Here is a 17182-nt window from a genome sequence, read left to right as displayed (position 1 = left end):
TTAATGTTTGTGAAAGGTTCTTTTTAATGACAGATAGCTCAAATATGTCTGTTTCATTATTTATACTTGATCTTAGACAAATGGCAAAGAAACAATACCTTACCATTGAAAATAGCAATGTTGTATGGTATTAAAATATTTAATTTAATCACATACCTTACGAAGGTGTAAGGTATTAAGCCTGTGCTCATTTTAAAATAACGTAACAAATTATTTACTTGTGATTAAGCAAATATCTTCCATTATGAAGCTTAGCTTCCATTAAGGTAATTGAGTAAAGAAACACAAATTTATCTTTATACATATGTAATATTACATCAATATATCACAATTACATGGCTGGAGTTGCCTGCCCATGATATTATTGAGAATGGAATCTAAGAAATATATTTTAGTTTGCTTTATTATTATTTTTTGGTTATTTAGTTTATAAAAGAAAACTTTAAAATATAAAATCTTGTCTCTTATTTAAATTTTAATTAATTGTATCTTTATATCAGAATGTAGTATTCTTGTTTAAAGTATATACTAAGCTTATCAATATATATGTATATAATATATTGTCATCCACTTTTAATCATTTTGGATCTAAAATCAGAAAAGCATGACTATGAAGTACTTAATATTTTATAGGACTTGAGTAAAATGTAACAAAGCAAAGATGGACTCATTTTGTTGGTGTGTTTTACAGTCCTATCTTTAATGTAATCACCTGTGCAGCAAGGAAGTACTATTTTAGAGTTAATGAAAAGAAAACAAATTATTCATGCTAACATTAAAAATATGTGCCATCATGAGCATCCCATAGAAAATGGCCCATCTCACACTCTGTTCATCTTACCCTAGCAATTTTGAATATACAAAATATTGAAAGCAGACAGACTTGGACATGACAGCCAACTCCAGCTCCAGACTTTTGTCTACCACTCTGTAAGGGAAGAAAAGCAAAACAAAACAGAACAGAACAGAATGGTACCTTTCTGTTGTAGTTGCTCCTAGGCCCTGCCAGACACACACTTGGACACTGAAACACTAACACACCCAAGACGACCAGCAGCTTTGGCTGCATGTTTTACTGTTTGTTTATTAAAACAAAAACAAAAAAACCAATAAAGTCAAAAGAGACTATTAAATAAAAGCACAGTGGATAGAGACATTTGACAAAACTGTCCCAATTACCACAAGCTTGTATCTTACCCACAGACTGAAATTCGCCAGACACCTCCTAGACTTGTGAATCAGAGCCTGGTTAGGGGCTGACTGTCATGTACTCAAGGCAACGTCATGTCCAGCACTATATCCCACTAATTCCTGGGGATCGGGGCATCAGCCAGATAGGATGGGTTCCTCTTTCATGTATCCACCAGCCGTGAGGTGAGGACATGGCCAAGCAAATGCATTTCTGAATTTCCGATTGTTTTGATTACTCATCTTTATAGAAGTGCAGATAGACTTATTTTTAATTGCTATCACTAATAATTAAGTTCATCTTGTAAATGGACCAACTCCCAAAGATTTCCAAAACTTTCAGGAAATATAAATTTCAAGAAAGACTGTTTTAGTTTTCATATTGGTATCAAAATTTAAAAAGAACCATGCTATTTCGGTCCGACCTTGATTGTGAGAAATAGTTACTGTAGACACCCGAGGTTAACTGTCAACAGATTGCCTACGTAGATTATGTTGTTCCACTCCACAACTAAAGACATGGGAGAGCTTCAGTTTGTCAGCCTAATAATGAGGAAAGACACCCTTACCTTGGACCCAAAATGAGGGAAAGGGAAATGCAACTTTTGACTCTTCATCAGTATTATTTAGAAAGAGATGCCACAAATGTAGATCAATTCATAATATATATCGGTAACTTTGCAGGGAAAGGGTTATTTCAACTTAGTAGGACTTGCTTACGTATTAAATATTATTTATTGGCAACTTAACTTTTTTTTCTTTTAGCAACTATTCTCACTTTAGGAAATAAATTATAAATGGAATAGTTGTGACAATGGGTTTATACAGAATATTAAACATGCAAGGGCATAGTACTTTTTAAATAGTCATTTTATAATTAAACAGAAAATAGTCACTCTCCATATCTTAATGCCATCATTAAATGAGTTTCTTCAAAGTGAATACTAAATATATAAAATATATTTTTCTTCTTATTTTACTTATCATCAATTGCTGAAACTTTTGATATTTTGCTCTATTTAATAACTGTAAACTTAAAAAATTACATTTGTAATATATAATATACCTTTGGCCAGAATATCATATTATTTGAAATAATATGTGTTTATGATAATTTTTGGAATTTTATTTAACTATCATAATATTAACAAAGTAAACCATGCCATCAAAAATAAAAATTCTACTTGGGAATGCCAATAATGAATAAATAATGCAAACCATATAGACACATTATTACATGTACTCTATCATTTTTCTAATCTATAGCCTTTACTTTTAACCTGTATATTATGAATTTTAAATAATTTAATTAACTATTATATTTTTGCATTCACTCCTAGGCATGCAGTATTTTATATTCTTATAAGCTATCAAGTATAGCTAATATTTTATCTAAAAACATAGCTTTAAATGGATTAATATTTAAATCTAAAAATTTATATGCAATTAATTTAGTAATCATGCAATACAGATGCATCTAATCAAGAGTTAAAATGAAAGAGGAGAATATTTTACATCAAATTGAGACAGGAAACAGGAAATACAGAATGGATTCTTGCCTCAAGGAGATGTAACTTTAGTATTGCTCTCAGTGCAGCTTCTTGCTAATGAATCAGGTTAGCTTGCTTATCTATGGAGTAATGTACCTGCTGTGGGTTAATAAAAAATATTAGATGGTTAGATTCTATGTGGATTTGCAGAGCTGTTTTCTCAGAATCTCTCTCAAATGGGATTTGAGAAGGCCTAAATGCACTAAGTAGATGGAGAAGCTGGATTATGGTTACATGCACAGAGGCTACCCATGCAAGCGACTTGTGCCAGTGTGAGCTGTCACCCCCAGCAAAGAGTGGGACATGGTGCCCGGGGGAAATAGCAGGCTGAATCGTATACCTTGCTGCATGAGAGCTCCAACTCCAAACCAGAAACTATTTAGCAAGGTAAAATTGTTTTCCACCACGTCTGAGTCAGGATTGCAAGGGTGTGGATTATACCACTCATAGGGACTAAACCTGTGGTAATTGACAGAAAAAAAGAATATATTTAAATAGCAGTGAGAAGATTCTATCCAACATTCTTGCTGCAAAAGAAACAAAAAAAAATAGGTAAGATTAAACAAAACCAGAAATAAGGCATTTTTATCACAGAATTTCATACATATGACAACAGTGTGAATTTCAAATATTCCTTGCCTCATAGTTCATTTCCACACTAATGTAAGCAGTGGCATTCTTCACTGTATTGTACTTGTAAGAAGAAAGTCTGTATATCAGTCAACTAAGCATATTTTAATATAAGCTTCTATACATGTCAAAATCATTTTTAAAACCTAGAAAATCATCAAAGAATTAAAAATTATTATAAAATTGAGCATTTTAAAAAACTGTAATAATTGTGAGAGGAGAAAAAACATAAAAAAATGTTATTATTTAATAGGCACCACCAAGCTGACAGACATCGAAATAATCAATGCATAAGTATGTAAGGAATAGTATTGTGTGTTTACAGCTTTGTGAAATGAACTCAACTCTGACCATTGAAGTCAGAAACTCTCACACTTTCATAAGTTCCTGGCATGCCTGTAGATGTCAGATAACATTCCAATATACATGATGTCAGTGAATGTTAGAAACAGAAAGGCATATTGAGGCTGCCTATTTTCTAATTACGTGTTTGCAAATTTGTAATTCGCTTCAATCATTGTTTTAAAAGTAAAGTGCATTTGCATCTTAAAGCCAATTACTGATGATTTTTAGAAGTATTATTAGTAATCTTTAATAGTTAAACACTTAACTTTCAAAAATTGTCATCTATATGCATAAATTGATTTATGCTAATTATAATCTAAATACAGTTATCAATTAAGAGACTATCCAAAACACCATCCACATAATTAAGTGCATTTTGTTTAAGTATTATGCTAACAAAATATTTTCCCCAATATCTCAAATTTTAAAGCCACTCTTTTAGAAACTAAATTTGTATATGTGTCTTTCAGGAAAGTATTTTACAAATCATACATTTAATCAAGGTTGTTCGAATAAACTATTTGCCATTGCAGAGAGCCTAATTTTCTTCACAATAATCTTCTGACATTAAAATTCAAAAGATCAAACGAAGCATTTTCATCTTTTGAATGCAGTTTTAGAACGTCCTTGTTTTAATAGTCTCTGCTTGATAAACAAAAAAAAATGTTTTGTTTGGTTCTCTAAGTTGAAGTGACACACTGAACAGAAAGGTTGATTGAATAGTAATTAAACATTCTGATGTGATTTGCTGGGTGTTTCACTACAATAGAACTGGCTTCGGTGGTAGACATTGATTTTATTTAAATCCTCTTATTTTTTTTAAACTAGTGAGAAGAGTCTGTGCTATTTAAAATGTATTTCTGAGCTCCAGAATATTGGCATTCATCTTTATATAAGCTTTAACTCTAAAAATATTACCATTGTGAAGTATTGCAAACCTCTTTTCCTATGAGAGGCAGTGTGACCTTCTGGTTAGAGGAGGGTTCTGCAACCAGAAGATCAAATACCCAATTTCTATACTTAAAAAAGTAAAATGAGTAGGAAGACTTAACTCCCCAGAATGATAAAAGGAACGTTAGCATTATTGTAGTAGATAGGAATTGCTCAGTAATTTGGTTCAAAAAAGCATTATGTAAATATTATTGAATATTATGATTTCACCTAAGCTACATTTTTAATTGACACATCAATGTTGGAAATTAAAATATTCCTTTCCTATACTTGAAAGTCTGTTAACTATAAACATAAACTTGTTTGTGGAGCTAGATTTATTTTTTACAAATTGAAGATCTTAGAAACACAACCACAGATTGCCACAGAATTGTCTGTGTATAGTCACTAAGTTCTTGAGATGTTGGAGCCTTGAACTGGACAAAGACAACTCTAGGAATGTTATAAGTTGAGTGGAAAGAGATGGTGTGGTAAGGCCAGAGATGTGGAAGTATAAATATAAAGGGCCCTGCTTCCCCTGCCCTGTAGAGAGCAGTTATGTGGAAGGAAGAAAGGAAAGAATGAGGGGGTGCAGAGTGAGCCAAAGAAAGGAGAACAGAAGGCAAGGAGGGAAGAGGGAAGGTAGGAAGGCCCTCACTGCCTCTGAACACCCAGCCTCCATGGTGAAGGAATTCCGTAATTTAAATTGAAGAGAGTAATAAATGTAGGGTAAACAGACACTTTAAAATACTGTACATATTCCACAAGATTATTTTCTGCTTAAAAAAAATGCTGAAGGATTGTATGCCCCAAAGACCTAGTTAGTTTCTGTGCCTGCAGATACTGCAGTCACCCGTTTCTTTTCACATCTTACTTCCAGGTAACATTTGCCTCTCACAGATTCCACTGATTTCCATGTCTATATTTTGTCCCCTTCGCATTTATCAGCAGCTCTAATTCTGTCTCAGTTAATTTTTCCTAAGGTAAATTTCTTCTCTCTTCTACTTACCTCTATCCTCTGCATTTCCAAAAGATTTTGCTTCAATCAACATCTATGTATCCCTCCCAATTCCTTTAGACTCATGATTTGCCTTCAAATTTATATTTCTACTCACAGAATTATTTAGTTCTTTAACTGTTCATATTTCATACTTGTCCAATATTAACTCACAGTGGTCATCTATCCTCCCTGTTGATTATCTACTCAATCTCCATCGGTAGCATCACGTTATGGCGTCTTTACATGAACCACAGTCTACTAACGCTTTGCTCACTGAGGCTCTACATGCTTTGAGTCATTTTCCTTTATTTACATTCCATTACCACTACAACATAACCTACAAACATTTGTCAATTTACATTAACACGCGTGGACCTCCATCTCTTCTTGACCATTTCTATAGTGTGCTATGCTAGCTAAGGATACCACAATGCGCAGCAATAGGTTTATAAGAAGACTGCATATGTTTATCTGAAATATTTCCTCCTTTCTAGATACTGTTCCTGATCAGTTTTAGTGTAGAATAATATCTGTGCTATCACAGCCATGTGTAAGAAAAGTCTTCAATCATGCCTAAAGTCTTCATTAAAAAGGGAAAAAGGGGGGGGGTGGCTGGAGAGATGGCTCAGAGGTTAAAAGCACTGACTGCTCTTCCAGAGGTCCTGAGTTCAATTCCCAGCAACCACATGGTGGCTCACAAACATCTGTAATGAGATCTGGTGCTCTCTTCTGGACTGCTGTCATACATGCTGTATACATAATGAATAAATAAATCTTTAAAAAAAAGGAAAAAAAAAAGTGGTCTCTAGGCATACAATTCAAGACTGCTTGTATTGTGTTCCAAAATAGCATTCCAGAATTAATGCTGTCCATTCCGCCTTGCAAACTGTGATCTAACGCAAGCTGGGTTAATGACTCCTTAAAAATAAAAACCTTATTTGAAAAAAAATTCTTCTATTATTCTTATCAATTCTGTTTCTCTCATGCAACTTATCCTGTAATTCCCATAGCACTTCACAGATGTTCATATCCAATTCTCATCTTCAGGTTCCACTGCACAGGTACAGCTTTTCTGGTTCTCTGTCTTCCTTGGGGGTTATGATGATAGAGCCTGGTGGCTCACTCTCCTTTCCATCTCCATCCCTGAAAAGGTTTTGAGCAACGCCACCTAACTACCTTGCTATGCCACTTGCTTTGAGTTTGGAATACGGGCCGAATATATCTTAATATTTAGGTTAAGAATTTTTGTCATGAACTGTGTTTTCCTCCTTGCATTAGGAAAGGTGATGAGTAGAAAAGCATTATAGGTTCCATGATGAGGATAACAGGGCCTCCGTGTCAGGCTTTCACTGTCTCTTTAGAGTCTCTGTTTGGGCTATATCCATTAGAGAGGTTTACAAACAACTTTTTTTTTCTCTTTTCCATATCTGTGGCACTAAGATCATCAGTACACACTTAACATTTAATTTTTTCAATGCAAATGTCTCCTTTGCTATACACTGTAAAGTAATGCATGTCATTCCTTGTCTGATTTAGCTTTGTGTATTTGAAATTTGGGGGGTTTGTTGTTGTTTTGTTTTTGTTTTTTGTTTTTCCAGGCTGGCCTTGAACTCACAGAGATCCACCTGCCTTGGCCTCCCAAGTGCTAGGATTAAAGGGATGCGCCACCACTGCCTAGCCTGAAATTTCTAAAACACATTTTTAAACATAGTAGGCATTTAAAATAATTTCAGAAACTCTAGTGTTCCTCTTAGTTTATTTTTTATTCATGTTTGGCCAAACATCTAACCTGTGGACAGTCCTGCTTATCTATACCTATTTTCTCCTCAACCCTGAGCACCTGTCTCTAAAATCTTAGTGATCATGTTTTTCCTCAAGTCCACTTCCAACTAGTTTAACCTCTAACAACACTATTATTAACATTGCCACCTCTTTTAATAACTGGATGTTTCTTTCTTCACATTGCTCATAGTTTGGCCACAGCTCTGATATCCCCATTTCGTCTTTAATCAACGATTACTCTCATGGCTTTTAAACAATATGCTAGTGATTTCAAAATTCTCAGTTTGAAGCCATAGGTTCTGAGTGTGTTCTATTTATTTATATAAATCATTGCCTAGATGACTACCATTACTTCATACTGAAAGTGTTTAAAATGAACCCAATGACTTCTAGCACACTAGTTCTCTTTCCTAATTTCTTTCAATTTAAACAGATAACCATTTTTCTGAGTTCTTAAGATAAAGTTTATTCCCACTTTCTTTTGCTCTCTTTCCTTCTGAAACATAAGCTACACTAGAGGCATTTTCATGTTTTGTGAATTGCTTCTGTGGTAGATTACATCAGTTTACACTTTGATCTTATTCTCAAGTCAGGTGACTTCTGTCATTTCTTAGGTGTACATGCTGAACATTTTATTTGTAATATTATTCTTACACTAAGCTATGAATCATTCCACTTCTCGCTTTTAAAATAAATCAGTTTCTACTATCCACTGAGTAATTAGAATACTTTTTATCATTTCCTTAATCTTTAAATTCAACATTAACTTAAGAACTTTATTATATTAAAAGGGAAATTATATTACACTTAATGGAGACTACAAAATTGTTTTATAATATTACATATTAGTTTGAGCAAAGTTTCTTACCACCACACATTTAAATAACCTTCCCCAACAGTATCTTTAAGCTGAAATGACAACTACTCTATTTTATAATTTTAATTCATATTAGTTGTTAGTTCATCATTATCATTACCAAATAATAGATTAAAAACCTTCAACTGAATTATGATATAACCAAATCCAATGGAAATCTTAAAGATTTGATTGTGGTCACTGTGCCGTTCTGAGTTTTTATTCAGTCTCACTCTGCTTAATTACTGGGATTATGTTTTATCTTTTGCGATCCTATAATTAAACTGAGGATTTGAATCCTATGTTTCAACTGGGATTCCAAATAAGTAAAAAAACCCAAAAAAACAAAAACCTCCAAATCTGGTATTTAAATTTCCTATTCACATTTCTATTGCTTGTAAATACAGCCTTACTTTTGGATGAAGATAATTATTGAGTAAGGATTTGTTTAATTTTTGAAAAAAAAAATCTCAAGAATTTCTTGAAGGAAAATAAGATTAATAAAACATTGTATCACCCATTATTGTTATACTTGAGGTAATAAAATTATGTTTTAGGGAAGAAAACTATGTTTCTAATGAACTTGAGAGGGTTGTGGATCATAAAACAATATTCATGCTAGAATATTTTTAAGTAATCAGATAGCTGTTGATGCGTCCTTTTTTGATGACACTTTTGTCTTTTGAAGTCATTGTACACTGTGGCAGATGTTTATGGTGACTCGATGCCATGTCTTCAGCTGCACTTTTGATTATAGTTTATTTATTTTTAAAGGTCACTGCTACTCAGTTAAGCCATGTCCTTTTCCAACACAGATGGTTCAACCATGTTTGTGCCAACAAGACTATCATGGACCCCTGATGGTTTTATCACTTAGCATTTACTTATGAGGCAAAGCAGAGGAGAGAATTTCATAGAGGTTCTACCTTGGCAAGCAGCCACAAAGAAAGTACTATTTCTCTACAAAAAACCCTAGTGGACTAGAGGCACAGGAACACCTTTAGTTATAGGGAAGCAAGCTATCATTAAGCTTAGGGACACATGAAGTGTCACAGTGGACAGAAAAGCAGATTGGAATCCATAAAAGAAGGAAAATAGTTTTTCAAGTCATAGAAAAATCTGACCACATCTTTGATTAGCCCTGTTCAATCTATGCTATTTTAATGATCTCCCAGGAAGGAACAGATGTAAAATGAGTTTTTCCACCCACTGAAAAGAAAGCATGCCTTCCACCTAAGTCATAGTTTTATCATGAGGCATGTTAAATTAGGATGGCTCCAGACTAGTTAAATTTAAATAATGAGCTCTAAAAAATAAGAAATGATTGCCGATTTATGTTGTGTCACCCATGCCAATTATAAGCCACTGAGTTGTGTGAGCTCATCTGAACAGTTACACACAATCTAAGAATGCTAAGAATCATTAGTATACAGGAGAAGTGTCAATAGATTCTGGTCCCCAAGAATGCACAGAAGGCTGGCATCAGGTACCTCAATGGGAATCTATCTCAGCCAGCATGACAGTCTTTATCATTTTCCCAAAGGAAAACAAAAGCAAATTCTTATGGTCAAATTAAGACTCCATTAATGGAGGAATATTTTTTCTAGTTTTCCAACCGTCCTCAAAATGTGGACCTTTTCCATTTTCAGTTACAACAGAAGATACCTTTTAGTGCATTTGCATCCTGGATTTTGTGGAGCCAAATCCTCCACAAATTAATAATTTTGATAACATCTAATATGTTATCAGAATACACAAAAATTCACAAACATTTGTGAAAATACTGTGTTTAAACTAGTAAGTGTATTAGGTGACATCCAATTTCTTTTAAAAATAATCCTAAAACAAATGTTTATTTTTCATTTACTGTCATAAGTGACCTATTAATGCAGATGCTCAAATCTTAAAATTAAATAATTATGCATACATTTGAAATATTTAATTTTGATATTGATTTATTTAGTGTGTGTGCATGCATGCATGCGCGCGTGTGTGTGTGTGCGCGCACACGCGCGTGGACACAAGTGTGCAATATCATTTGTATGAAAGTTGGAGGAGAATATACGGGAGTACTTTTCCTCCACTACATGTGACACCCAGGGACCAAACTCAGGTTTGGCAGAGAATGCCTTGGCCCACTGGGCTAGCTCCCTGGTCATGAATTCTTTAGGGGATATTAATTTTCATCTGAACACTAAAATTATTTTAGTAGTATTTTGTTCTCTAATTTATTATTTTTTTTCTGAAATATAACAATGTTGCACATGAGATTGAGTATTTGTTCTTTATATGCTCAGTAAAAGTCATCTTTGGAATCCGTTAAGAATTGGTAAAGTATTAAATGTTAGGGAATCATCATAGCTTCAGTGAGAAAATAAAGCATATTAAAGGAATTAACAAATTTTTAGACTAAAAAATAATCTTTAGGGTAGGCTGGTGATTTGGCAAAATCTTTTGTAAATAACTTACAACAAGAAAGAAAATATGAATTAATATTAAATGTTTAGATTCTACTATAGCAAATTATCAATAACAACATCAAACAGTTCTAGGGAAAGCACCATATCAAATACACATCTGCCAAAATTGCTGGTATACAAGCCACAGCTCAGTCAAATGAGCCGCTGGTGCCCAGGCCACAAGCACACAGCCATGTGAGCTGCTGGTACACAGGCCACAAGCATAGTCAATCACATGAGCTGCTGGTGCACACACCCAAAACACCATCATATGAGCCTCTGTGAAGACACCCATGCCTCCCTTAGGTTGTCTCTACAGTTAACTTTTATTACTTTGCTATTGCATTTTAAAAAATAGAGACAATGTTCTGGAATAGTGGTTGCTACATTTTAAACAAAATAATTGATTTTCTTTAGCAAACTGTTATACTAACACTGATTCTGCATAATTGCTTCATGGATATAAACAGCTTTTATGTAGCAAGTGTTATTTTATATGTATATTTTTTGTTTCTTTTATATGTTCTTCTTTTATTGATTTCCTTAATTCTGAACACTTACTAGCCATAAAATTTATATTATATTCAACTTTTAGTTAATAGTTTATATAATTTGTATGTTCTTAAATAATTTAATTTTCAGAAATAAGCATGGTCAGTATTTGAGATCAGCTGAAATTATCTATCCAACATTCTTATTATATGAAAAATACCTTGAATGCATTCAGTTGTACCAGGAACTAAATTTGTATGCATTAATTGTGTATGAAGTTGAATATGAGATGCAGAAGCCTATATGGAATTTTTAACTTGTCTATATCAAAGGCAATCTAAGAATTATTTCATTTGCTGGACAACACACGCACGGCTTTCAGTTCAATTCCTAGCACCGAAAAAGAAGTTTCTGAGAAAAATAATTCCCTAGCTACAATTTACTGCAAGTGCTTTCCAAATCATTAATGAGCAGAGTAATAGTTAAGGCTATTCTATGTCTTCTGTATTAAGATGCAGAAGGTTTCATTATGTAAAAAGTGATATGACGAGGTTGAAGATGAAGTTAGATTATGATTAAGAAAGAGTGACAGGAAAAAAAATTAAGAAACATTATGTGATCTAGGAAACAATAACACACCAATTTATAAAGTAGATAATTTTCCATGAAATAAACACAAGTTAATGTAACTATATTTTATCCAATAAAATAGACCTCAAAGCATAAAAATTAAATGTTATTTATACACTCATGATACTATTTGCAAGAACAAATAGACACTATTTTAACATATTAGCTCTATATTAAAATATTCCTGTTACAATAAGGTGTCTTAATTCCCACTCAGAACTCAACTTCCACACTTTAAGTACTGTTAAGTTTTCATGCAGTCGTTATAACTCATGGCATTGTGTAGCTGGCCCTTTTTCTCTTTTTCAATGCAGATGTTTATTGATTTGGGATTAAATAGAACATAATGCTAAAAATAACCTGTTCTTTAGTGTTTTAAAAGTTCTACCTTACTGTGAGATGTCTCAACTTTAATGACCATCCAGACCTCACACCCAGGCTCCCCATAATAAGCTTATTGTTATTTCTAGAATAAACAATGGTTCTCTACATAGAAAATCAGTTCTACAGTTAATCCAAACATCTTCCAACAGTTCAAGTTTGAATTCTCAATCACTTGTCTACCTTCGTCATTATTTTGTATATAGTCAGTCACCAAACTTTCCCACGTTTGTTCTTCAGAGTAACTTGGGGGCTTGTTTTGGTCTTCATTTCATAATCCATTTATTCCTACAATTTTATTTTGGGCACTGGACATCTTCTACTCAAATTCCTTTTGAGTCCCTTATGTTCTACTCTACATATGGATATTAGGAAAATATTTCCATACTCTTATTCTTTCATTATTCAATTAAAAATCTACAGAAAATAAGCTTTATCTTCTAATCCTCTAACCTTTCCCTAAATTTCAAGGCTGTAAAAGCTGTCATGGTTGTGATGATTAATTCTATGACTTCTCCAAACAAACCAGTAAAGAACTCATAATTTACAATCATACTAACCAGTTGCATGGCATTCATATTAACACCTCCACACTTTTGTCGATTTTTCTTCCTTCCAACTGAAATGGTCTTTTTATTACAGCCAATTAATTAATATCCTGTTTATACTTTAAGGATATTTATCTATTGGATGATTAGCCCTTTAACTGGAAAAATATGCTATGTTTATATCAGACTCCACCATTTGAAATGCTGTTTCCATTATTGTATATTTAATAGCATTTTCTTTATTTGCTAATGACTAATTTACATATTTGGATAATAGACCCTTTAAAGGAAAGGGGTATGCTTGCCACTGTAATTTTGTATCTCTTACAACATTAGAGTAATACTGGAAGTGATTAAGTGCTTAATAAATAATGCTACTTCTACTTCATTTAGTCTCTATATACTAAAAAATAAAATCCTATACCACTTCATTCAGTGTTACTTAGAGGATGAGGCACATCCAAACACTGAAAACTCAGAGCAGAGTTGCATTCTTAGTAAATAATTACAAGAGTGCTTCCCAATAAATAATACAGGAAGTTTCTTAGGTATAATATGGAAATATGGGGCATATCAAATGATGAAATTATTTATCTGTCCTTGTTTAATTTTTCTAAGCAATTGCAAAAATTGGTACTATTAAGTACTTGATATTCAAAACTTTAAATTCTCTGCCTGTCTATCTGTGATCTTTTTCCAAGGTAAAGTATTTTCTTCAAGTATTGATAGCATAAATCGTATTGTCTTACATTCAGAGATAATAAAATACATTGAGTATCATACCATTTTTCCATTGTATCCAGTTAATTTTTTTTTCTAAACAATAAATCAAATGCCTGGACTACCAATATGCTGAAGTGACTGGTGAAATCAGTTGGAATTTCCACCATAAGATGTATTTTCAATGTATGGGAGAGAAAAATATTAACCTTAGACATGTGCTTGATCCTGGACTCACTGTAAACAACATAAAATAACTAGGGGACCACAAAATATTTTCTAACAGCACAAGAAAAAAAAAATTTCTAAAAGTAGTGACAGTGGTTCAGGAGTAAGAAACAACCAATCTCTTCAGGAGACTGAAGAGTGTGGACAGTAATACCCACCCATTAGCAGAATCTTGGCTAAGAATGAAAGCACAGCTGCTGTGCATAGAGAGAGGAGAATCTAAGCCATTATTCTGTTCTTTCAGCCACAGCTCTCCCACCGCTGGTAATCATTGTTGATAACATAATCCTTGAGCATGAAGGGAAGCAGAGCATGTAAACACTGAGGGTTCACAGGAATGTAGGACTGACTGGGAATCCTTTTCACACTCAGGAATGTTAAGTACTGGGAGCAAAAAAGGCTGTTTAAAAGGTGTATTGTATTTTCCCTGTTCTGAAAATAATAATAAAAGAATTCTGCTCTTTCTCCGATAACACAGCAGAAGGTTACCTCTGCCTAGCATTTTCCAGTTCAATGTGCTTCTAAGTGCCTATAAAATTCAACTCGATGCCTAAAGAAAACTGCAACTAACAGTTGTCCTGAGAGAATGGATCCCAAAGTCTTGACTATGGGGCTGCAGCTCTTTGTCTCTGTCTCTGTCTGCCTCTGTCTCAGCCTGTCTGTCTCCCTTTGTCTCCTTCTCTAAAAATATTAAATTTAGTATTTTATAAAACTTGCATGTATTTATTGAGACAAACTTCTTAATTATATTAATTAATACAATAACCAAATACACTGTATCATTATTTTTTGCAAATATTTTAGGATTTGCTCTGACACAATCTATTTATCTACACACTTGCAAGTAAGCATTTGGGGTAGAAACTGGGTGCAAATTAGTATGTGCAGCATATTTATACATTAGGCTATCATCACACATCTGTGTTCACTAATGTAGATAAGAAACTGCTTATAATACACAATAAATATGCCTCTTAATCTGTGAAAATAATAAAGGCAATATTTACATGACTTTTAAATACTCAGATTCTATAATACATTAAAAAGTTTTAGAATATGTGCTTGAGAATTATTAAATTATTTTAAACATAGTATTATTTACATGTTTATGAGCTTTCAAATTGTAAAAACTTCCAATCATAGTCAATATAATTTTTGTCAGTGTTTCTTTACATTATGTTTATGTGATTATGGATATTTTATTAATATTTCTTGCAAGAAATAATAGTTTTTTCCTTGTAAATGGAAAATCATGTGCCTTTACAGCAACATTTCCTGTTGTGTGTGTGTAAACTCTATGTTCACCTGCACACGCAGTTATTTTCTATACCTGAGTGCATGTATACACATGTAAACACATTACTATTATCTGTATTCCTAAAAGTCAATGGAGGTACACTATACATTTCGACAAGAGTGTTTTTCTTGTTTTTTCATTCATGTTAAAAAAGGCTTTACTTCTCCCCAGCCACTGAAACAGGAACCACGCTCATGAAATCAGGCCAAAGAGGCCATCTGTGGATGTTCATTTCTCTATTATCAGTCCTTTAATTTCTCAAAATATTTTCTGCAATAGATTGACTATCTGTTTCATAAAACAACTAGACTGCTTCAACATGTTCTAGCAGATTTGTTTCCTGAATTACGAAAAATAACACCTATCTTCTGCCTTAAAGAAATCTTCCCTACAAATCTCTTAGTATATTTAAAAGAATTCAAATTATTCCCTCCTGCACTTCTTTACAGAAATTTCTGAATCACTACATTAATAATTGTATTTACAGTGCATTTTTCCATAGTTTGTGATACTTAAATAGAGTTTACAAAAACATTTACCATAGAAATTCCTTCTACACTGGAAGTAGCAGCCGTACACAAGGATTCTAATAAATGGCTTTTCTTACATATTGTAGAGTTCCTGATAATTTTTTAACAAAATGTTGACAAGGCTGTTTTTACTATAACTTTTAGTAACTGCTATTTCTGTGTCAAGCAAGAGGTCTGTTCTAGGGCTGTTCTGCCCTGACAATGTAAGCCCAGAAGAGTGTTTCCCCTGTGAGCCTCAGTTTCCCATGTATACAGTCAGTTACATAACATCTCTAAAAAATTGCAAAGGCTTTTGTATGTGTGTCTGACATTCTTTTTTTAGTTAATTAATTAATTTATTTTATATTCCAACAGCCTACCCTCCCTCTTCTCCTCCTACCCCCTCCTTCCTCTCTCCCCACCCTCTACCCCAATCTACCTCTCCTCTGTATTTGCTCAGAAAGGGGCAGGACCCTCGTGGTCATGAGCAAAGCATGGCACATCAAGCTACTGTATGACCAAGCACCTCCTCCTGTGTTCAGTCTGGGCATGGCAATCCAGCTTGAAGAATAGGTTCCCAAGGCCAGTCAAGGCACCGGGGACAGCTGTACTCCCTCTGCCAGGAGCCCAGAAGCAGACCAAGCTGCACAGCTGTCTCATATATGCAGAGGACAGTCTTCTTAGCTACAGTATCTCTGTTTCTTCATTTATGTCCGCAGTCCATACTTTATCTCTTATTGTCTTTTTAGAGAATTACTTTCATAGGATTGTACACACTCACCCTGTGAACACTATACTTTGTCAATTAACTACATTGAATTCAATAAATTAATACATATTATTTTATAAAACTATTTACTAGTTTTTCTTAATCTTGTTATTTATGTTTCTCTTTGCCTTCTGCTGACCTTTTCTGTGGTAACATGGACTTATAATTCCTGAAAATTTCCAATTAATAATATTTTTGGTAACAACATTTTTTTTGTTGTTTTTCTTTGTTTTTCAAGACAGGGTTTCTCTGTGTAGTTTTGGTGCCTGTCCTGGATCTCGCTCTGTAGACGAGGTGGGCTTCGAAATCACAGAGATCCACCTAGGTTTGCCTCCAGAGTGCTAGGATTAAAGGCGTACGCCACCGCCACCTGGCAGGTAGCAACAATATTAATATTAATCATAATTTTATCTAGAAATGGGTAAATTAATGGAATAGTTTTATTTTATTCATAGTAATTTAGACAAGGGCATTATCATAACTACCAGAATCTAGGAAAGATAATAAATAGCAAATTTTATAAACAGGTTTGTAAATGTGCACATAAGATCACAGATAATTGCTTATTCAATGTAGCATTTCTTCATATATTATTTCTGGACAATGTAAGACAATATAAAATTTTGAAACTTTCAGATTTCTAAACACATACATACCAAATAGCAGCCAAAAAATGAAGTGCTAAGAAAAATGGCCAAAATGTGGGTAGCAGGATAATAACAGAAATTTAGAAACCATGCTTCATATTGGTCTCATAGAGTGAGAAAACAAAGGAATTCAAATGGCCTTGACTATCACGTTTTATCTATTTAGTGTTCTGAAAACGAGGGACCACATGTCAGATATGTTAGAGTCCTTCCTGTAGTTT

General features: G+C 33.5%; 1 protein-coding gene across 3 annotated transcripts in view; it reads right to left on the bottom strand.

Annotated features, from left to right (window-relative positions):
- Positions 1-17182, bottom strand: part of Grik2 (glutamate ionotropic receptor kainate type subunit 2) — a 609237-nt gene that overhangs the window by 113694 nt on the left and 478361 nt on the right. For all 3 annotated transcript variants that reach the window (XM_006983740.4, XM_016002308.3, XM_006983741.4), the window contains exon 13: positions 3079-3197. In XM_006983740.4, the coding sequence (XP_006983802.2) occupies positions 3079-3197 (119 nt within the window). The remainder of the gene's footprint in view (positions 1-3078; positions 3198-17182) is intronic.

This window comes from Peromyscus maniculatus, chromosome 16 (assembly GCF_049852395.1).
Source record: "Peromyscus maniculatus bairdii isolate BWxNUB_F1_BW_parent chromosome 16, HU_Pman_BW_mat_3.1, whole genome shotgun sequence".
NCBI lineage: Eukaryota > Metazoa > Chordata > Mammalia > Rodentia > Cricetidae > Peromyscus > Peromyscus maniculatus.
Note: the sequence above shows the minus strand (reverse complement) of the source record. Positions and strands in the feature narration are given on the sequence as shown.